The sequence below is a fragment of the Crocodylus siamensis genome, chromosome 9 (genome assembly GCF_052110815.1).
Source record: "Crocodylus siamensis isolate JL-2025a chromosome 9, ASM5211081v1, whole genome shotgun sequence".
NCBI lineage: Eukaryota > Metazoa > Chordata > Crocodylia > Crocodylidae > Crocodylus > Crocodylus siamensis.
The window spans coordinates 2,630,963-2,653,118 of record NC_143403.1 but is presented as its reverse complement, the minus strand read 5'-3'; the positions used below and the strand labels follow the sequence as shown (position 1 = coordinate 2,653,118).

Sequence of the window (22,156 nt, the reverse complement as noted above, 5' to 3'; positions counted from 1 at the left end):
AGGCAAGAAATCCTCTGCATCCTAGAGGAGTTGGGGAAGCTAAAAGCCTGGGCTGGACCAGAGATCTGTGCCCGGCAGTGGTTGGGGGGCTGTCCGTTGACCCCCAAATGCTGCTGAATCCAGTGGCTGGGGTGGGAGGGAGACTACAAGGCAGGCCAAGGATGATAGGGGATGGGGCAGGCTCCCCGGGGCTTCCCCGTGTGCTGCTGAGGTGGGTACAGGCCAGGCCTGAGTGTGCAGGATAGCAGGCAGGAGCCGGCCCCACTTGAGCCCAGGGAATAGCACTCCAGCTGGCCCTGCTCACCCTGGGGCAGCGATCCCTGCTCAGATGCACGTGCTCATGGGGGTTTCTGAAAGCTCATCCAAGGGGCCTGGCAAGCCACCAGGTTATGGGGCTGGCTGCCAAGTGACTGCACTGATCCAGTCTCCGGGAGTGTTCGTCTACGGGTCTAAACAAACCTAAAGCCTGGCGCTCGAGGGAAGTGACCCTAGAATGGGGGCGTTTGAACTGGGTCGCTGGTGGAGACGTCCAGGAGCAGGCCTTTTTTTCTGTTTTTTTGCACCGGTCCTGGAAGCACTGAATACCAGGTCAATGCATGGAGTGGATGGAGCACACTCCGGTTCCACCACCCAACACCAAAAAGAATCTGCTCAATATAGACCAGGCACGGGTGTTGGTCCAAGGCCGGGCACTGTGCTGCACAGCGATGGAAACTCTTGGCCAGGCCAGTTTGCAGCCTTGCAGGCAGGAGACATGCAGGGAGGGCGCAGCCTTGTTGCAGGGCCAGTGTGTCCGGGGGAAGGTACGTGGCTTCCAGACGTGTATGGGCATGGCCCGTTAGCGCTCCCTCTCAAGTCTGGAAATGAGGCCAGCCTACTCTGCTCTGATTGCGTTAATTAAATAAAGCTGTGGAGCTGGCCGCTCTGGGCTCTCCTGGATCCCTGCGAAACCTCAGCTGTGCGTTGGCGAGAGCAGCACGGCTCCTCTCTCAGGCTTGCCCACGCTTCCACCTGACCCTGGCGACGAGTGAGGAGGCGAAGGTGCCTTGGCTCCCACCGTCTCCTTGGGAAGGCCGAGCATCGTGGAGCCCCTTCTTCTCTGGGGCAGTGCTCCATGCGACCTGGGCAAGTCACTCCGCCTCCTTAAGCCTCAGTTTCCCCTTCTGTAAAATGGGCTGATGTCCTGTAGGAGACCAGGGGCATTCCCTCTCTCCCAGAGGGTGGCTTTGGCCACCTTCCCTATCCCAGAGACTGGGCTTGGCATTTCCTGCAGCCTCCCACGTTAGGCCAGAGCCAACCCCTGCTACGTAGGCAGCTCCTGGCCTGACAAACATTCAGTGCCACGACTTGCAGCTCTGCTAATGGAGCAGCTTAACGAAGGTGTTGGAGTCATCAGCTGGGCCCTCCTGGCAGCCAGCAGGGCTACAGCTAATTAGGGACCTAATTAGGGGAGAGTGGAGGCAGGCAGAGGCTGAGCGGCAGGGACAGGAGGTCCTGGGGGGTGAACTGCACTGGAGACGAGGGCTCCAGGCTGGTCTCTGAGCTGCAGAGGGAACGGGCACCCTGCGCTCCCGGGTCGGTGTCGAACAGGAAGGACCGTGGCTGGGGAAAAGGGGCTCTGAATCTCCAGCCAGGCCCCCTGGGGTGCTGATTTATCCCCCTTGAGAGCCCACCGCTGCTGGGACCCCTCAAAACCCTGGGCATCCTCCATGGAGCTGAATTGCTACAAGCAGGGCTTGGAGGGAGCCTGATGCTTGTTCCAGCCCCCCCCCGGCATAGGGGACCAGGGCCACAGCTTTGCTTGCCAGCCTCTCCGGGTGCCAGGTCCATCTCGCCCTCATCCTCCCTAATGTAGGGTGTGAAGGCCTGGCTATAGTCTACTGCTGCTCCCTGCTGGAGGGCAGCAGTGCTCTGCTGTGTGTCCTAGGCCCCGCGTGGCAGAAAAGTAAGGGAGATTCTCCTCGTGCCCGTGTGGTCTGGGAGGAAGAGGCTGTGATTTGTGCGCTCGCTGCTGTCGGGAAGCTCGGAGCAGACCAGGCATCTGGGTGGAGATGAGTTTGACCTCTGGGGCCGGTGCAGGGGTTTGGTATTGGGGCCCTGCTCTTTGCTAGACAATCCTAGGACTCACATCGTGAGAGTCGGGCTCGCCCGCCAGGTTTGCTGAGCTGGGAGCTGCTCGGGCAGTGGGGAGAGCCGCGTGCCCATGGCCGTGCCGTGCTTCTCGTGCTCTCTCGTGGCTAGGCTTGCAGGGTCTCCTGCGCGGCTGCAAAGACCTCTGGCTTTGCGCACCGTGTCTGGGGGGTTGCAGTGATGGGGAAAAGGCAAACCAAGGGGTGGGGGAATAGGTTTTTTTGCTAGGGGGTGAATCCGGCGGACTGGGGAGGCTGGCGTGGGAGTGTCCCACCCGCTGCTCCCGTAAACCAGGAGCGCTCTCACCCTGTTGCGCGACAGGACGGGTCTGATGCCACGGGGCTACGATTCCTGGAGACGTAAGACCAGCCAGGCTAAAACCAGCGCTTGGGCCTGCTAAGATAAGCTCCTGCATCTGCAACGAGCCTGTTGGAGCAGGGCAAGGGACCCTCTCTAGCATGTAGTTATGGGATAACCCACCCAGGGAGAGCTCCCCGCACCCTGCGGTGGCTGATGTGAGTATGGGGCAGATGCCCCTCCCTATCCTCTGCTGCGTGCAGCATGCGTCCGTGCTGCTGGGCCCTGGGGGCTCTTGCTGCACAAGCCAGGCCTGATGCTCGCTGAGCACGCGGCCTCTTGCAGCTAGGGCTTTCTTGGAGTCCACCTAAAATGAAGGGCTGGCTCTTCTATGAAGAGAGACCCCACCCCTGGCTCCTGGATGGGGGCTTCTGCAGAAACCTCTGGGTCTCAGGCATTTCCTCCGCCTGGGAGAAACAGCCTGGACCAGCCCCTTTCTCTGCGGCACTAGAGCAAGAAGCTGTCCGTGCCTGGATGCTGCAGGGTTAAACATGAGGGTTGGAAGGGAGGTCACATCTAGTCCAACCCCTGCTCAAAGCAGGACCAGCCCCAACTACATAATCCCAGCCAAGGATTTGTCTACCCGGGTCTTCAAAACCTCCACGGATGGTGATTGCTCTGGGTCACTTGTTCCAGTGCCTCACCACCCTCCTAGGGAGCGAGTTTTTCCTAATATCCAACCTCAATTTCCCTTGCTGCAGCTTGAGCCCATTGCTCCTTGTTCTGCCGCCTGCCCCCACTGAGACCAGTCCAGCTCCTTCCTCGTTGCAACCCCCCCGCAAGGCTGCTATCGGATCCCCCCTCGGTCTTCTCTTCTGCAGACTAAATAAGCCCAGTGCCCGTCATCACCAGTCGTGTGCCCAACACAGGACCTGAGCAAAATCACTGGTCCAGATTGTCCCTGCCGAATACACCACGGCGACGTGCAGCGAGTGCCTGAATGAAACGTTTATTGCAGCAGAACGTAACAAGTCCATGACAACGCGAGGCCGGACCTCTCGCCTCCCAGGAATAGGGCTGAAACCCCAGGGGCCAACTGCCCTCCACGGTTCCCCCCTCCAGGTGTTCAAGCTCCAGTATCGCTTGCCCAATGCACGCCCCACCTGGCTGCCTTGCATCTGCAAACCTGGGTAGTTAGGCACCTGGAAGACAAGCAGCCACACAGGATGGATCGCCCCTCCATCATCTCCCTGCTCCTCAGACAGGCGTGTCCTGAGCAAACAGAGCAAGCAGCCAGCAAGGGGAGACCCTGCGGCTGTCCTCCTGGGGGCTGAGCAGCAAGCTGGAGAGAAATGGAGGTACCGAGAGACACGTGCGCAGCAGCGATGCTGGCACCAACCAGTCCTGCCTCTCGGATCTTACTCCAGTCCATCTCCATTGCAGCCGGTTCATCGGCTTCCTTCTCTGCCTGGCACTGGGGTCACAAGGATGGGTTTTGTTCTTCCGCGCACCCCCAGAGCTGCCTTGGGCTGCGGAGGGGACCCTGGGCGCTGTTGCCGTGCCCAGAGAAGTGGACACCTGTGCACTCAAAGCAAAGAGACGTTTGACCTGGGTTTCCTGATTTGCAGGGAATTAAATTGTTTTTTTCCTCCAAAAAATGGAGGGAGGTGGGAAAGGATGTCAAAATATCCTGTGAAGCCAACTCCCAACCTCGCCCTGGTGCTTTGCGCTACTCTGGCTTGGACTCTTCTGGCACCTTCTTTTAATTAAAAGATGGTTTTAGATCCCCCCCAAATCCTTCTCAAGTGACCCCTCCTTCATCTCCTTCCTAAGCACTCTCAGCTATACACAGAGGCAGGACTGGGATCCTTTTTCCTCCGTGAAACCTGGTTGAAATTTGACTTTTAAAGAGGGAAGGAAAAGCTGGCACTCCCTTGGTGGGGGGGAAGGGGAAGGGGAAGGGCACTGCTTTCTTGCATACCACGCAGCTGTAGCTGACAGCTGTCGGTGTACGATTCTGTCCTGGGGGGGCCGTGGCCTTTAATCTTCATGCTGATGTTTGCAAGCACTCAAGCAAACAATGGTTTCTATTTCTGGGTCTGTTCTTGCCCGGGCCGTGCTGGAGCCAGGTGAAGGCAGAGCCAGGTGGGGGATGGAGCAGTGCATGGATCCCCTCAGTTTGTGCCCTTCTGGCCCCTCTCTCCCACCCCTGCCTGGTCCAGGAGAGCAAGAGCCATCTGGTGCAGCACGGGGCTGGCTTTCGAGCCTCCCGTGCCAAACTCGGCCGTCGGGGGTTCAGACGAGACGCACGTGCTGACCCCCGCAGTAACCTGAGCCTTGGCACCACGATGCCCTGGGGTTGTAGGGTAGGGCCAGCCTACAAGCTCTGCCCTAGCCCTGCCACCCAGGCAGTGCCATCCGAGCCCTCCCCAGGCCGGCCTCTGCCAATTCAGCGGTGCCTGGTGCCAGCAGATCTGGGCAGGATGCATCCTCGGGCTGGCAGGGCTCTGTAGCCGGCCCAGCTGCAGACTCAGGCTGGGAGATGGCGAGCTGAACGAGAAGGGCAGGGGCTCTCCATCACACTGCGCTGAAGTACGGCCCTTTCTGCGGGTCTCCTTGACCCAGGGGTGGCTGCTGGGGGGCATCCGCGGTGCCCTCTACCAAGGCCCGGCGGGGGCTGCCTCTCCCCAGGGGCTGGGGGTCCCTGCCCACGCTACAGCTGGCTGTGGCAGGGGGCAGGCCGTGGCGGGACGGCTCCTCGTGGCCGCACTTGCACAGCGTGGCGAAGGCGGCCCGAAACTTGCGGGACATGAGGTTGTAGATGACGGGGTTGATGGCGCTGTTGGCGTAGACGCAAGCCCGGCAGAACAGGAGGAACCAGGGGTCCAGGTAGGGGCGCGCCACGAAGGAGTTCACCAGCACCAGCGTCCGGTAGGGCATCCACAGCAGGGCAAAGAGGACCACCACCACCGCCAGCATCTTGGTCACCTGCACGGGGCCGGGAGAGGCCTTGTCTAGCCAGCCAAGAAAGGTGGGCTCCCACCCGGGTAGCCCCCAGAAAGACCCACCTATCCTGCGCAAAAGCATCTGATGCCCTCTCTGGCTCAGCTCTGGCTGCAAGGACTCAAAACTGAGTGTGCTGCATTGGCCTCGTGCCTCTTGGTCCCCTCCCTGGGACCCCCCTGCCTGCCTGGGGTGCAGAGAGGCCGTGCTGTCTGGGCAACGAGGGTGATGCCTCTCCCAGCTGCATCCCAGAGCCCCTCGCTGCTCACTGCATCCGGAGGGGACCGTCTCCTGCTGCTGTGCTGCCAGCTTGCTGCACCCAGATGTGGCACATCTGGGTCTCACCCAGGGGAAGGGATGCCCTGCAGGCATCCTGAGAAGGGTGCAAAAGGCTCAGGGTGGTGGGAAGGGCGCTGGCCCCACACGTGTCTGGGGTTGGCGCTGGGGCAATCCCAGAGCTGTTCCCACTTGGGCATCACCCCTAGGAAATCCTCCTAGGCCAGCTGCTGTGAGGGGGCCCAGCAGGGAAAAAGCCTGCGGGGTCCAGTAGGCTTCTCATTCCTCGCGCCCCCCAAGGCTTGGCTGATCGTAAGCCCAAACGTCCCACCCGTGCACATCCAGGGCTCCTGCTTTGCCTCCCTGCATCCCCTAGCTTCCAGCAGGGAATAGCCCCATGTATAATCGACCGAGACCCCCGGCCAGGGCTGTGCCCCGGTGCTCCTGGCAGAGCCCAGCCGCCAGCTTCGAAGGCTGCCAGGTGCTGGCCTTTGACACAGCGGCTGTGTGCTCGTGGTCCGACAGGGCTGCGGGGGAGGACTCTCCAGGCTCAGCCCGCTGAGATTGCCTCTATTGACGGTGGTAACAATGAGCCTGCGGCAGTGAATGAGGCCAGCTCTCCCCCGCCAGCTCCATTAGGATGGCTGCGGAGGGGAGGGGATGGCGGTGGCTGCAGCACGAAGGGTGGCGGGGAGCTCTGCTGCCATGCAGGGGTGATTTGTGCAAGGCTGCAGACCCCTGGGGCGGGGTGCCACCAGGACAGGCCTGGCTCCGGCGTTGCAATCGAAAAGCCGAGACCACCCATGCACCGGGCTCTGTAGCCACCTCTGTGCTACAGAGGAGGGGTTGAGGAGGGGTCTGGGAGCTCCTGACCCCCCAGCCAGTGGCCGTGGGCACTGCTGGCTTCTGGGGGCAGATGCAATTGGCACATCCCCTCTGTGTGCCAGGGGAGCTGAGCCCCCCGGCACTGAAGGCAGGGTGCGCTCAGCACCGAGCCTCTGGCTTGGAGCATTGTGGGCCAGCTCCTGTGCATCCTGGTAGGTGCTGAGTGCCCAGCCTGAGACCGTGTCCGCTCACGTCATGCACCGGCCTCGCAGCCTTGCACTGAGTCGCCAGCGAGGAGCCCCTTACCTTGAGTCCTATTGCTTTTAGGATGGAGCGTAGTGGATTTAGGCACCCAGTAGGTGGAGCGGAGCCCACCCGCTGCCTGGCCCCCGGATTTCTGGGGTGGGGCAAAAAGGCGGTGACCCCATGGGGTGGCGGAGGGGTTTCTTACCTGCTTCCGGGAGGAGAGGGCACCCCCGGCCCGGCTGCCCCCCACGCTGGTCCTCTCCCTCCCACTCCTGTCCTTCCAGCGTTGGGTGGCGCCGGCGGCCGGCGGGGAGACGGGGCCGATGAAGAGGACCCTCCCGATGAGCCCATAGAGCACGGTGGCCACGAGCAAGGGGGTGACGAAGAAGAGGGCGAAGTCCAGCAGGTAGATGGGCAGGTAGAGGTTGCGGGAGACCTTGTAGCCGCACTCCAGGTGCTGGCGCGGCCCCACGTTGATGTCGACCAGGAAGAACCAGAGCAGGCAGTAGACGGCCGTGCCAGCCCACACCAGGGCGGTGATGCGCTTGGCCCGTGCCACCGTGCACATGGTCTGCGCCCGGATCGGGTGGCAGATGGCGATGTACCTGGGTGGGGAGGGCAGGGCCGTGAGCAAGGCAAAGCCCTGGTCCTGCCGGCTGCTCTCGCTGGGCATGACGGAGCCATTGGGGTCTGTGGAGGCCTGGGCCCCCTGAAGGGGCAGGGGGGCTGGTGCTTAGGACACCAGCCAGGACACCTCTGTGCTGCCCCGATTGACCGACTGCCTCTCTCCCCCTTCTCTCGGCCCGTCTCATTCAATCGTTGGGGAAAGGGGTGGTTTCTCCCCGTGCATTTGTGCACCCCGGGAGCCCAGACTGGTGACTCGAGAGTGCTCGCACCAGCATGAGCCTCGGCCTTCGGCCCCACCCAGATCCCCCCGCGGTGCCGGTGCTGCAGCCTTCGCACCCGATTCACCCACCGGATAAGGTGGGCAATGCCCACAGCGGGGAGCAGGAGGGCTTCATATGGGGAGGAGCGCGTGTGCACTAAGCTCCGCACAGGCGTGTTTGTGCGTGACCCCCCCGCACCATGCACGCCTCCAGAGTGGGGGATAACCAGGTCCCCAGCAGCGGGGTTTCGGCAGGAGCCCAGCCCCCCGCTTCCCTTGGGTAGGTCAGGGTGTGTCTGATGTCCTGGGACCTGGGCTGAATGGCTCTTCCTGGAGGTGTTAAGAGCTTGTCTAGCATGGTCCAGTTGCAGCTGCCCCGACTGCAGCCTGCCAGCGTTGGCTGGCTGACCAGCCGCTCCCCAGCGCCCGGGGTTGGCGAGGTCTAGTGAGCTGCCTGCCTGGACATCGTAGAGCCGCCTGCTCTGGCCGGGTCTACAAGGGTCGCCACAGAGCCGTTGGCATCCGCTCCTACCTCTCGACGGTGAAGGCGGTGATGGAGCAGGAGGACACGTTGATGCCCAGATACTGGAAGTAGGTGATGCCGAGGCAGCCGGCGTGCCCGTACACCCAGGTGCCCGCCAGGCTGTCGGAGACGTTGGGCAGCCCGGCAGCCACCAGCACCATCAGGTCGGCCACCGCCAGGCTCACCAGGTAGCAGTTGGTGGGCGTCTTCATGTCCCGGGTGATGAGCACCACCAGCACCACCATGACGTTGCCCACGATGCCGGCTCCGCAGATGAGCAGCACCAGGAAGACGGAGATGGCTTTGTACTCGAGCAAGGCCAGGCCGGTGCCGGCGCCCGCCAGCGAGATGTTGGTGGGGCTGTCAAGCCTGCTGCTGTTCTCCATCGTCGCGGCCTGCTGGGAGCGTGCGGCCGCTTCGGCAGCGGCCGGGGGTCCTGCGCCCCCGGGGCCAGCGGCCGGGGGGCCTCAGTGGCGCTGCAAGGAAAGGACTGTGTCAGCCACCAGCCTGCCCGTGTTTGCACTCCCGCAGGCGGCTGCCTCCTCTCTCCCCCCCAAGCTGCTCTGTTGCCCTGTGCTGGGGGTATCCTGGGGACGCATCACAGGAGGAGCCCTGGGCAGGGCAGAGTTGGGGCTCGGGCAAATCTCGTCTGGCTTGAGGTGGGGCTTAGCAAACTCCCCATCGGCTGCGAGCCCTGGCAGCGAGTTCGAGGGGCAAGTAGCCGGGCACCAGGGCTGCCGGTGCTGAGCTGCCGCAGGGGGCTCTCGGCGTCCTCTGTTTCTATTCATCCCAGGCTTATTGCCATGGTGACAGCCCACCCCTCTCCAGCTCCATTTCCCCCTCCATTTCCCCCTGCCTTCCTCTCTTCCTCGCTGACACTTGAGGGGTCCATCTGCTCCCCTCCCCTCCCCGCCCGTCCCCGCCACAGCTGCTCCTACCGCTGGCCTGGCCTGATCCTGCACGGTGCTGAGCACAGCGAGACCTTGCAGCATCAGACCTCATACTGAAGGCATCTGCACAGGGGGCGGGGGCGGGGCGATGCCTCCTGGGCATGGAGTCACCCACGTCGTGGGCATCCACATGTGTGTGTCCCCTGGGTGGGGGACCCCGTGCTGGCACGGCGCTGCATGCTGGAAATGCTTGTCGTTGCACCCAGGCCAGCCCCTCCTGCTGATGTAGGGTTACCCCCTCCCAAGGCCACGGATGTAGCCGGCAGCTGAGGCGTTTGGAGCTGCCTGGTGACCCGAGTCCCTGGTGAGGGGAGAGCTGGCAATGCCATCTGCCCCCAGCATGAACACAGTGCTCTCTCCCCGCGCCGCTCCCGGATGCCAGAGGCCCCAGGCCCACACGCGGGGGCTTGCGTGTGCCGTTTGCTCCTGAGGTGGGGGTTGCAGTGGTGCCCGGGCCCGGGGGCGCCCCGCCCCAGCTCCCAGTGGGATGCAGGCGTGGGGCGCAGGGCTCGTCAGACACGCAGCTGGGAATCTTGCTGCCAAACCACACAGGTGGCCTCCGGGGCGACCCAACTAGGACAAGCAAAAAGATGCACCCCCTTCAAAACCTCCTGCTCCAGCCTGCCTGGAACAAAGACTCTTGCCGCTGCCTTGCCTGCGTTCCCTCCGACAGGGAAAGCGCTGATGGAGCCCAATGCAGCACTGCGGGGGGGGGGGGGTCCCTGGCCAGAGCTTGGGGTTTTATCCTGACCCGAAGCGACAGCGGCTGTCAGCATCTCGCAGCCACCCCCGGCCGCACCACGGAGCAGGTCTGCGCATCCCCGCAGCCCGGGACGCGTCGCGCAGGCCCTGGCGCCCGGGGTCCAGCTGATCCCCACGAAGGAAGGGGAACGGACGCGATGGCCGGGCCAGCTCGGCGGGCGCAGCCGGGCTCTGGGGAAGGGGGTCTCGGCGCGCGCCAGGCAGCGGGCTGGGAACAGCAGCTGGCAGCATCGGGGGCTTTGCCTGGCTCCTCCGCTCCCCTGCACCGGCTCGCAGACCCTCGGCTAGAGGGCCCCGCTCCAGCGCCTCGCTCTCTTCCTGCTGCCCCCCCGTGCGAAGCCAGCCCCGCTCCCACCGGCGGCTGAAACGCCCGCCGAAGAAACTTCCCTGCAGAACTTACGGGAGGCGCCGGGCCGAGCAGCGGGCCAGAAGCGGGCGGGCGGGCGCGGCGGAGCGGAGCGGCTGGCGCTCCCGAGCTGGTCTCCGTCCAGCCCTTCCCCGCCGGGCGGCAGCCGGGCTCCCCGCCGCCCCCCGCCCGCTCTGCCCGGCTGCTGCGGCTGGCTGCAGATGTAAGGGGACTCCTCGTCAGCTGGTACAGCTCCTCGCTCCTCGCTAACCTATGGGAGCAGAGACCTCGTGCCCACCAGCCAGGACCCCCGCGGGTGTCTCGAGCCTGCACCCCTCCGGCCATGCGGTGTTGGACGCCCTGGCGTCTGGGGCACCCCCGCCTGGCTCGCGGGCCCCCAGCTCTGGCTTTGCTGTCCGTGCCTCGCAGTCCCGAAAGGAGCGGCCCTGCCTCGGAAGCAAAGCTGCCCCCCCCCCCCCCCCCGCGGGGCACTGGCTTTCTCAAGGCATCACAGCAAACCGCGCTGCAGCCGGGGACTAGAGGGGTCCCTGCCTGTGCAGCAAGACGGGGGTCTGTCTCCCCGCTTTCCTCTCCGGCTGCCTGCGCGGCCTCGCGGGTGCATTCGTGCGGTTTGCGGCTGGCTGCGGAGGAGAGCCAAAGCAGGTCTTCAGGACTGGGTGGGTGGTGCTGGCAGGGAGCTCAGACCCAGGCGGCTGCTTCCAGGCCTGTGTTGCTCCCAGGTGGGGGAAGTGCCCTGGGCAAGCGTTTCCCCGCTGCATCTGCAGCTTGCCCAGCTGGGAGCCAATGCAGGTGGAGAGAGGGCATGGCCAGATGTGGAGGGCACATCCCCACCTGGTCTCCACAGCAGGGACCTGCGGGCGCCCTCCCTGCCAATCCACATCCATTGCCTCCCTGCCAAGGGATAGCAGAGGCATGGGCGCAAGCCTCCCAGAGCTGCCCTGGCGGGGCTGTGCATGCTGCTGCTGGGGGTCTCCAGCCCCTGGGCTAGTTGGGGTAGCACAGCTCATTGAGCTGCTCCTGGCCTTTGCTAGGGGCTGCCACAGGACAGGGGCAGTCTGGGGCTCACAGTGCTGTGACAGCCTTCCCGCTGGAGGTGCAAGAGCATGTGCAGACATCATAACCTGGGCTCAGACATGGCCCAGCAGTGGGGAGCCGATCCCAGCTCTGGCACGGCTGCACACTGAGTCCATCACTGATGCACAATCTGCCTCTATCTTCTGTGAGGCTTTGGGGGTGTGGGCACTGCTAATTAGTGTGTATTTGCATAATGCTAAGGACTGGGAACTGCTTGCTTTTTAAGATTAATGATGTGTTTTTTCCAGGGATGAAGCCAGCCAAACCAAGGCGCCGGGCAAGACAAGGCAGTGGCATCTGGCAGCTCAGCCCATGAGCCCAGGTGAACGCTGGCCCCCAGGAGCCACAAGGGAGACCCATGAGCTGCCCCCATGACCAGGATGCTGCACCTCCCAGATCAGGCTGCTCATGCCAGGAGCTGCCTGCCCAGCTCCTGCACCACCCCAGGGGCAACGGGCCCTGTTACAGAGGGCAGCAGGTAATCCCAGGCAGGACACTCCACCCCTGCCCTGCCCGCTGCCCTAAGGCCAGGCAAGAACAAGACGATGGCCCCGGTTGCAACGGCCTGGTCCTCGCTGCTCAGCACAGGAGCATTTGTGGAGGGGCAGCACTGGGAGGGCGTGAGCGGGACAAGACCCAACCAGGTCTTCTGGGGTGTGAAGCAGCAATGGCACCCACAGAGCTGCCCTGGCTGAGCGTGGAGACTGCACCCTGGCATCCTGCACCCTGGCATACAGCCTGCACCCAGCCAGGGCAGTGCTGCCTTTCCAGGAGCAGGTAACCTAGAGCTAATGCCCACTTGGCTGGAAGGAGCTGAGCCCACTGCAGTCACAGGGCACGCCATGGAGCTCAGCCCTGCGATCCACATGACAGACACCCCTGCCCCTGCGCTGCTCTGGGAGGACCAGGATACGTGGCTTGCTCCAGCGGGCATAAGGGGCTGACCTCAGGGGTCCCTGTCACTCCCAGCTGTAGGATTTTTGGTCATTCTGGGGGGTTTTATGGTCTCCTGCCTCAAGCAGGGGGCTGGACTGGATGTGACCTTGGGGTCCCCCCTGCTGTAGGATGTCTGTCATTCTGGGGTGTCTGGGATGATCCAGAGGGGACTGATCCTGCCCCATGGATATGGAGATGACCCCAGCAGTCCCCCCCATCCCCGCCTGCTGTGATTGTGGGGGTGTCTGATAGTCTGGAGGGGGTTGATCCTGCCTCAAGCAGGGGTTGGACTGGATATGACCTCGGGGGTCCCCCCTAACCCCACTGCTGTCGGATTTCTCTCATTCTGGGGGTGCCTGGAGGGGGGCTGATCCTGCCCCCTGGATATGGCTGTGACCTCAGGAACCCCCCCTTGTAAGATTTTTGCGGCTCATGGAGGCGGGGGGGGTCACTACGGGGCACCTGGGAGCCCCAGCACTGAACAGCGACATGCCTAGCCCACGGAACACCAATCCACGTGCCCCGGGGGCGGCCCCTTTAAGGCCCGGCCGGGCAGGGGCGGGGGCCGCTCCTCCTTCCTCCCCCTCCCCCCCCGCTTGCCCGCGCGGGTGAGTCGCGTCGCGTGCTGATGATGTCACGCCATGGCCGCCCTGCGCCGCCGCCGCCGCGCGTAGAGGCCCCGTCGCGCGCCCAGAGCCGGAGCCGTCGCCCCCGCCCCCCCCGCCGCCCCCTTCCCCCGCACAGGTGAGGAGCGGCCCGGGACGGGGGGACAAGCGCGGGGGGGCCCGGGCCCAGCGTGAGGGGCGGGGCCTGGGGACGAGGTGTGGGGCTGGGCCCTCATGGAGGTGGGGCGGGCACCCCAGAATGTGGGATGGGGACCAGAGTGGGGGGAGGAGCTGGGGGGTTGACATCAGTGGAGAGGGGGGGCTGGGGGCCAGGTCCCATTGTGGGAGGTGCACCCGTGTGGGGGATGGGCTTGGGTGCACCGGAGTGGGGGAGGGGCGGGACCCATTGATGGGTGCACTAGAGTGGGGGGGGTTAGTCCCATTGGGGGGTATACTAGAGTGGGGGGGGTCCCACTGAGTACACTGAGGGGCTGTTCCTATTGGGGGCTTCACCAAAGTAGGGAGTCCCACTGAGGACACTGGGGGGCTGGTCCTATGTGGGGTGCTGGCTCCCGCAGAGGTTGTGGGGTGGGGGGTGGACTCGGGGCAGCAGTGTCTGGATGTGCTTGTGAGTTTTGTGGAAGAAGGTCCCCATGTCTGACTGCCAGGGGTGCAGCTGTCACCCAGAGCGGAGCATCCCGGCGCTTCGGGCGTCCGGGCCCCATGTTGCCCTGTGCCAGCCAGACTGTCTCCTGCCACACTGGGGCTCCCAGCAGGAGCTGCCATCGCAGTCTCTGCTCTGAGCAGGATCCATGCGCTTTGCCCTTGGTGCCATGCAGCTGAATTACCTGCCAACGTGGTTCCTGGGAGGATTTTTCTGCCATGGTTCCAGTGCGTTAGGATTAGTAACCCCCCCCCAAGTATTTCCCCTGCAGCAACGGCAGAGCCTAAGAGAGCTGAACTCTCGCTCCTGAGCACCTCGGGGTTTGTTTGGACCCGGGACAGAGATCAAAATCTTTTCCTGATCCAAACAAATCCTCAGCTGACATGAATGCTTAACTCTGCTGCCTAATTATTCATGCATATGTGCTGAATGCCTTAAAAATGTGTTTATTCCCAGTAGCAGACTGGTATCCCATAGGGAAAAGCTAGCGGAAAAGATTGACTTGCCCCAGCAGTGGTAAGTTGTGATGTCTGAACTCCAGCACTGGAGCTGTTCAGTCTCTAATCCAACAGAGAAGGCAGGGAATGGTGTCCCCTTGTTGGGCTGGAGTTAGATGTAGGAAGCTGGCTTTGGAAGTGGCTGTCACCAGGGAGTCCTCTAGGACTAGTGCTGAAAAGAGCTTTGTGCAGCCTTTGAGAGGCTATCTTGATGCCTCCCCACTAGTTTGACAAATCCAAGTTGCCCCCTGCCCACACACATCTTCTAAATTGCACTTTCTCTAAGGGAGCAGGACAGGTATGTATTTGATTTTATTGACTTTGTCAGCTACCTGACAGGGATGTGTTTGGTAGGTGTGTTTGTCTGAGACAAAAAGAAAAATGCAAAAATCTAGAACTCTTGGTTCAGAAAGATGATGCCTTTTATTAGCCCAACTAAGAAATCGCAAAAAAAAGGTCTTTTTCTGCAAGCTGGTGGGCTCCCATGCCCTTCAACAGGGAAAATTAAAGACGGTAGGTAGGAAATCAGCTTCCCACTGTGCAAAAATGAAGTTTGAGATGGAGGTCTGTCTCTCTGGGTCCATGAGTGTCACAGGTTTTCAGGACTTTAACTATACCCCTTGGTCTTTGTTCTGTCTACCTTCTTGGCTTTCATCTGCATCTTTTCTTCCTCTTCCTAGATCCCACTGCCTCTTTTTTTTTTTTTCTGAGCCATATTTAGCATCTCTTTTTCTGTTCCATTCCTTTATATTTCTTCTTCCCCTAGCTCCTCACCTCTGTTTGTCTCCTATCTTCCTGTGCATCTCCCCAAGTTACTTGGCATCCTGCTGTTTGTCTAACCTATCCCATTAGTGTTTCTCTCTTGATGTTTTTCCGTACATATGCCTGCTGGCCCTCACCCACCCATATACACAGCTTGGGCAAAAGGAATTGCCAGGTACTAGATATCCCACGGACTACCAGAAACAGACTCGCATAAAAGATAGTGACAGGGCAAAGATCAGGTTAGAGAAGTCAGCTTTTCTCTGCTCTTTGTGAAGGAAAAAATGCTGCAGTTCACTACACAGCTGCAGCTGGATGCTGCTCAGGAGCTCTATTGTGGACCGTTTTTCTGCTGGCCTCTGGCTACTATGTGTCTGATGCATCTGAAACCCTTTCATCACCTCCAGCTATCTTTGGTAGCTGAAAGGGAGAGGAAATGCTTTCAGGAAGAAAGCCTCCTGCTAGCTGCTGAGCCAATCTGTAGAAGTCTCTCGCAATGTCCTATCTGCTCTGACCAGAGGTTTTTTCCAATCTTCCTCACTCTGTTCCTGAAGTCCTGTTTTGAGATATAGTTCGCAGGGCTGCTACTGTTGCTCTCACCTTCTTGCAACTATCCATCTTGCTGATGACTCATGGAACTTCAAAGTTTTTTCTGTTCCAGCTCTGACCAACTTTTCACTTTCTGCTCTTTAGGAAAGCAGTGAGCAGTCACTGAAGTACTAGAGCTGCCTTACTTCATTGGTTTTTGCTCTGATCAGGGTTTTGAGATTCTCTTTGCTAGTATACTGGCTGAGCCTTTTTTAATGACAGCAGGTTCTGCAGAAATTGTTGGAACTTGATAGAGCTTTTCCAGTAGTCCTGGCTTTCTCAAACCCTTGCTTAAGTAGCAGCATCTAAAGGACAAAGCCACTTTCAGTGTGGTTACAGAAAGTATTCTTGAGGTTTGATGATGAGTTAACTTGTGTTCATAATGTTGGAGTGATGTTGTAGCCCTGGTGGTCCAGGAAGTATGCCAAAGGCAAAAATTTTTTGTGAGTGATGCCTTTTATTGGACCAACTGCATGGTTAGGATAGAGCTGGAGAAGCTCTCGATTGCAAGGCATTTCTTCATCACCTCCTTTAACATACTTTCTCCTCTAGTTCCTTGGACCCTCTGCTATCAGGCTGTCTTCAGCAACAGGTCAATTCACTGTTGTTGTAGACAAAGGTTAAATTTCCATAGGTTTAACTGAATGTGCTGCTTAAACTGTTGTGCCTTTCAGCCAGTTTTTATCAGAAAGCAGCAGAGCTTTAATTCAGCAGGCTGAGAGTGACAGCTATAGATTTTTGATTAGTGCAACTTGTCTGACTAAATTGCATGTGTGTCTAGCTATTAAGACATCACTATTAAAATAGGATGCATTCCACTTTGGGAATCCTTTGCACAGCTTCTGTAGATTTTACTGGGAACAACACAGCAGCCAAGGGCAGAATTTAGCTTTGTTGCCTAGAACAGGCCTTGTCAAGGGCCAAAAGCACTAACCCTACTCAATTCCATCACTGTCATTTTCTGTCCAAGCCATTTCCCATCCTGACCTGTTAGTCCCTGCTTTAACAGAGAGTAGGAACTGGGCATGGTCCTGAATGCAGGACCTGCAGCCAAGACTTCCAGAGTGCACATCCAAGCTCTGACTCCTGCTCTTGTCTTGGGTAAGTTGCATTAAGAAAGCAGTGGATTCAAAATCTTGGCCGTTTTAAAATCTCCACTAGCTACTTGGGGCTTTTCTTACTGCCTTTAGCTTTACTAGACCTTCTTTCATGCTCTTGTCCAGTGCTGTATTTCTTTGTTGGTAAAACAGTGCAGGACAATATTTTTGTTAGAAGAAACAAATAATCTCTTTCCATATGTACTGAAGGTGAGTGCGTAGCGTTTGGTTAGTATAAACACTTTTTATTGAACATCAGCGACGTATGTATAAACTGTAAGAATAACATAAACTAGGTTTGTATAAACTGTGAGGAAGAGTGGGGCAATGGAATAGACTGCATAGGGAAGTTGTGGTCTCACTACCATTGAAAGACTCTCCATCAAGGAGAGGCATAACAGCCACTGGTTGGGGATGATCAAGAATGTAGCTGTGCCTATTTTCTACCTTAGGTATTTCCCGTGCTTCTGGGCTTTGCTGGTTGCTCCCGCCCCCATTCCCTCCCGCCACCTTTTTTTCCTGTTATATGTGTCAGGGTATTTTTTAGCTTCCCCAGAGAAATTGGCTATTGGCTACAGCTAGGGCTGGGGACTTCAACTGAGGTGTGCCAGTTCTACAGGAGCAAAGCCAGAGTTTTATGGTTAGAGGGTCTTGCCCCTCCGCTCAGGGTCAGACTGACGCCATGGGCAGATTGGCACAGACTTTGTGGGTTTTTGCCTTCCCTTGTTGCAGGGGGCTTGGCCCTCTACCCAGAACCTCTTGACTATATATTGACAACATTTTATAGAAGCAGGATATTGGCTGCCATGGTTCCCTTGGTTTACCTGTGGTAAGTTAAGTCTATGTTGTGTCAGGGTTGAGGGTAATCTTGTGTAGAGTTTGGATTATGGTTGTATGGGATAGGATCATCTCAATCCAAACTATCTCAGGGAGAAGGTTGGACTAGATGACCTCTGGAGGTCCCTTCTAGCCCTACTTCTCTGAGTAGGTATACAAATGTCTTGCTCATCTCTAAAAACGTGTCAGCAATGGCTTAAGATTTAGTTAATCGTATGAAGTTGCACAGTCAAGTGCTTCAAAGGTAGGAAATGCTGGAATTAAGGGGGATCTTGCAGCTTTGACTCGGTCACTTCTGGCATTTCTGCTTGAGTTTATACCTGATGCTCAGCACATCACTTAAATAAGGCATCTGTCTTGTGTTCCTTGCATACACAGTATGAGATTGTAGGGATCAGACTTGCAGACTAGCATCAGTGGGAGCTCTGCTAGGACTCTCTAAAGTGTTGTAACTTGCTAAGTACTCTGAAATATCAAGCCCTGGGCATCTTGGGTTGAGGACTCAAAATCTGAGAGCAGTGGCAAGAATTCCTCACTTTTGTCCTCATCCGTTGATGTTAGACTGTTTTCCCCTCTTCTTTTTATGTGCCTGTGTACTGAGGGAGAAGGTGGAAGTATTAACAAGCAGGGAAGAGGCAGCATTTGCTCTTGGTTTGAGTGCCACTGGCTCCTAGCACTGGGAAGGGACAGCTTTAGGAGAAGTCTGTGGCAGCCCCTGTGGCCACGTGAGGAGTCATGCTCAGTTATTCTGTGACAATAGCAGATGCACAGTCTGGCCCGTACCTGGGATCTGTGAAGGGATGCAGGGTACTTGGTGCAGACAGAAATCATAAGCTAGGCTTTATAACCTGGTCTGGAATTTGTAGTTTCATGGGGACAGCGAAAGGCACATCCCTGCTACCAGGGTGACCCCAGCACTATTGCTAAATCTCTGATGGGCACCAAAGTTGCTCGGAGAAGTGGTCATAAGAATCTATAACCCCGTTCAAAGAAACAGCAGCAACAGCAGAAGTTTGGGTGAAACTTTGTAATCGGGCCAAATTGGCTAAAGCCTGGCAAAGTTATGAGCAGCTGAAAGGAGGCTTTTAATGGAAAGCATCAGGCAGCCCCCACTTTTGCTGGTGCTGCCTATAATCTTATAAAGCAGTTTTGAAAATAAATGCCTCCCATTTAGGCAGACAAGTTTATGTAGGTAAATCTGATATATTTTATTAAACCAACTCAAGTAGTTGGAAAACTTCTTAGCAAGCTTTTGCATTTAAATACCCTTAGTCAGGAGAGCACTCTGCAGGTTTTTGCCAAAGAATTCTAGGTTATAAATCCTGTAGCACAGTTCAGTCTCCAATAATTCATGATTTTTCACTGTCATGAATCTGCATTTAAAGTTAGTTATAAACTGGACCAGTTTTATTAGTTAGCTAATCTTATGCTGGGTTTTTATGGTGGGGAGTGAAACCTCTGGAATTCTCTTCTAGTTATTCTTAGCTACAATGAATAAAACTAATGTTCTGAATTACCTTCTCCCTTAGGTTACTTGGTATGTGGGGCCATGCTGGGTCCCTGTTCCCTGGAAATCAAAAATCCTCAAAGAGCTTATGGGTCTGTGAGAAACTTCAACCTTTTTTTGCAAGCCCTTTTGAAATGGAGCAAAGAGAGTCATAAGAACTTAACACTGGGGCCAAACTCTCTTTTTATTTTTGCAGAGGCTGATGCATTAAAGCTGGCAAGCCTTCTGATCTGAGAGAGACAGAAAGCTTTTCTTCCTTTTCAGAATTCTCTATAAATATCTGTTGCCCCGGTAAAGGTTTCAGAGTCATTCCTCTTCTCTTTTTTTTTTTTTCCCCCCATCAACAGAGCTGTTACATTAAGAAGTTCATTTCAGCAGCTTCTGCTGTATAAGGAAGACTCCCAGTCAATCTCCACCATCTCTTCCAGTACTGTCACACTTCCGTAATTTGGCAGGTCCAAACAAGGCTGCCGCGGTATTAGCACAGTTTCTTTACTAGGTTTCCCTGCAGACCCCTGGGTCTGTTTGTGGAATGATAGATTTCAGAGATGGAAATCTCTCATCTAGGCATCCCAGCATCAGCCAGAGCAGGGCTGATTGCTGTAAGGAGATGGCCTGGTGAATATAAATGTCTTGTACTTAAATGTAGACACGGTTCTTTGGGTAAATCTGATATCTTTTATTAGACCAACTCAAATAGTTGGAAAAATTCTTCTTAGCAAGCTTTCTGGTATAAATACCCTTGGTCAGGCTGAGGAAGCAATACGGCCACAACCTATACCCTTGTACTTAAATGTTGTACTTGAAATTGGGCTGGAGTTTTTAGTAGTCTTTGAATCAATGAGTAAACTGCATTCAGTGGCCTACATTAAAGAACGGTGGCACCTTCTGTCCCAAGATGTCAAACTATCTCATTCCCCTGCTTCTTTCCTAGTTTTAGCTGTACGTTTCCAGTTCTTGAAAGGTTTGTCCTCAAATGCATGTTGTCACAGGTAGCATAAGAATCAGAGATCTCGGTCTTTGGTCCTGGCTTAGCATTTCTTGTGTACTAATGAAGTGGTGGCCCCAGGACCAAACAGCTAACTGAACTGACGGCCTTTTATGCACTTGCTTAACGGATCACTGAGAGAGCCGTGTCACTGTTTTGAGGCAGGAAATATATAAAGAGGTAATGTGAGCACCCAATTTTGTTGCCTCTGGATGCTTTGATTAAAGACCGTGTTGGTTTTAAATGTGTTCCTTTCATCGCTTGTTAATGGAGGCTAAAGAAGAAATGTAACAGGAAAGGGTTGTATTCTTGACACAGTTTTAATAGCTGCTAGCCGAGGGTAGCATCCACATAGCTGAAGACAAAATAAGTATGAACCCACTTTCTTCCCCTTCCTTTCCAGGTCTAAACCCTGAGTGCTGAAAGCTGTCTAGATCACTTAGCATCCACCTTAAAGCTTCTTATTTGCAAGAGATCAGAAAGCTTATTCCCTGACCTCCTCTCTCCCTGGCAGGTTTTTATGCTCCTACAAGCCTGTTAATGTTGACCTCTTGTATGTAACAAACTGTAAGTAATTTCCAATATGTGCATTCAAAGCGCAATTTCTTGGACACCTAGACAATTAAATATGTCATCACAGAATTATTCCTACAGATGAGTTTCTGAGCTCTGCCCCATCATTAAATGCTTTTTAGAAACAGAATTTGTTTGAATTCCTTCCCATTCTGCACTTAAGTACCCAGAGTTGTTATTAGTAGGAGGCAGTTAGCTGCATTCTTGTTTTTTAGCTCTCCGTAAAATGTCAAGGTTTTCATAGAACTAGCTCAAATGTTGTTAGAAACTCTGGAAACTTGCATTAAGCCCAACATGGAATACACTGTGCAGTGTTCAGGTACTACTTATATTTATTAATTAGTTAACATTTGTACAGTGCCTTGAAGACTGAGTCCTGTGTCTCTGCTAAATATTAATATTTGTACATGATGGAACTCGTCTTGGGAAGTTTTCAAAGCTATGCTTTATTGTGACTTCTGCAAACTGCTTCTGTGAGAATAGGCAGCATTTATTTTATAGGTGCTTTCAACTTCAAAGCAACTTCATTACAAATATTAACTAATCACTTATCTGGTCCCATGAAGGCAGGAGGAGGTATTGTATAAGGGTTGATGTTACATCTGCAGTACAAGATATGAATGCAAGAGTCTTTGTTCTATGGCGCTTAGGGTGTAGAAGGCAGCATACTGATGCGTGTTTTTTTCCCTTTAGGTCTTGTTCATCTTAGTGAGCCCTCAGGAGGGGTTTGTGTGTGGAGAGAGTGGGAACCAGGCAGCCTGGGGTCAGGGGAGAGATCTATTTATGGGAGGGTTGCTGGAAGGAAGAACCCAAGACTGAAGTGCTGGGAATCAAGGGTCTGTTCTTCTGCTGCAGGTGAGGAAAAGAAAAAGAAAACAAAAACAACACATTAAGCTTCCCAAGCCAGTGCCAGAAATTACCTTCCAGGGTTCCTTTAACTGCCTGGAGGAGAGCTGCATGTTGACTGCAATACTTCATTGGGCCCTATTACAGTGCAGAACCCCCAAATTCCATAACGATCAGTGTTTGGTGCTTAAAATCCTTAGGCAATTTGCTTTCTTTTCACCTGGAGAAATCTGCTTTGATTTCTCAGCCATCTGCTTGTGCGCTGCTGACTTAGTATGTGTTCTGCCATGTGCATTTTTCCTGTTCTTATTGTGAGTGACAGCCTTCTTGATTGTAGCCTCAAAGAAGCTCAGCAGTGAAGAGTTATATGTTGGTCAAGGGGAGTAGAAAATAGCACGCAGATGGCTGATGGGAGTCACTCTTCTATTTCACAGCATTTAATCAAGCTGCTTGAAAAAGTAGTTGTGATTTTCCTGAAGAAGCCATCTTCTTTTTTTTTTTCTTATAGCATCTTTCTGCCAAAGACCTTAGATGTCCTGGGTGAAAACCTAGCAATACATGCATGATGCCAGGGAACAAGTTTGTAAGGAGGCCATAATGGAGAAGAACTTTAAATGAATGAAGTATCCTATATATGTTATGGGATGGTTTCTCAGAAGGAGATTAATAGTGCTGGAAAAAGAAAACAAAAACAACACATTAAGCTTCCCAAGCCAGTGCCAGAAATTACCTTCCAGACTTCCGTGAACTGCCTGGAGGAGAGCTGCATGTTGACTGCAATACTTCACTGGGCCCTATTACAGTGCAGAATGCAGTTGTAATGCCACGACTTCCTTCACCTGTAAAAGTACCATAGCAAAGTGTCCATTCTCCCTTTTTAGCACCCATGCCTTTCCAAACCTACATTACAGCCCAAT

At 56.1% G+C, this 22,156-nt stretch overlaps 2 protein-coding genes across 13 annotated transcripts in view; one reads left to right on the top strand and one right to left on the bottom strand.

Moving 5' to 3' along the window:
- Positions 1-3,459: 3,459 nt before the first annotated feature.
- On the bottom strand, positions 3,460-10,456 carry LOC149857040 (thyrotropin-releasing hormone receptor-like). Its single transcript, XM_090062767.1, has 4 exons — positions 10,299-10,456; positions 8,196-8,662; positions 6,983-7,382; positions 3,460-5,415 (listed from the first exon to the last, which is right to left on the bottom strand). Exons 2-4 carry the CDS (start codon positions 8,570-8,572, stop codon positions 5,005-5,007), a joined length of 1,188 nt encoding a protein of 395 aa, XP_089918893.1. The 5' UTR covers positions 8,573-8,662; positions 10,299-10,456; the 3' UTR covers positions 3,460-5,004.
- Positions 10,457-12,889: 2,433 nt separating this feature from the next.
- Positions 12,890-22,156, top strand: part of ZC3H18 (zinc finger CCCH-type containing 18) — a 53,961-nt gene continuing 44,694 nt past the window's right edge. For 6 of the 12 annotated variants that reach the window (XM_090062313.1, XM_090062312.1, XM_090062310.1 and 3 more), the window contains exon 1: positions 21,087-21,248. The gene's annotated coding sequence lies outside the window, so the exon portion shown is untranslated. Of the gene's footprint in view, positions 13,020-21,086; positions 21,249-22,156 lie in introns of those variants that run through there. The other 6 variants (XM_090062308.1, XM_090062305.1, XM_090062301.1 and 3 more) reach the window with 4 other exon arrangements.

Bases quoted from the DNA above. Each gene is read 5' to 3' on its own strand.
- LOC149857040 (XM_090062767.1), bottom strand. From the start codon at position 8,572: ATGGAGAACAGCAGCAGGCTTGACAGCCCCACCAACATCTCGCTGGCG. The intron at 7,383-8,195 runs GTAGGAGCGGAT...CTCCCCACCCAG, and splicing joins ACCGCCTTCACCGTCGAGAG to GTACATCGCCATCTGCCACC. The intron at 5,416-6,982 runs GTAAGAAACCCC...GGCCCCGTGCAG, and splicing joins CCCTCTCCTCCCGGAAGCAG to GTGACCAAGATGCTGGCGGT.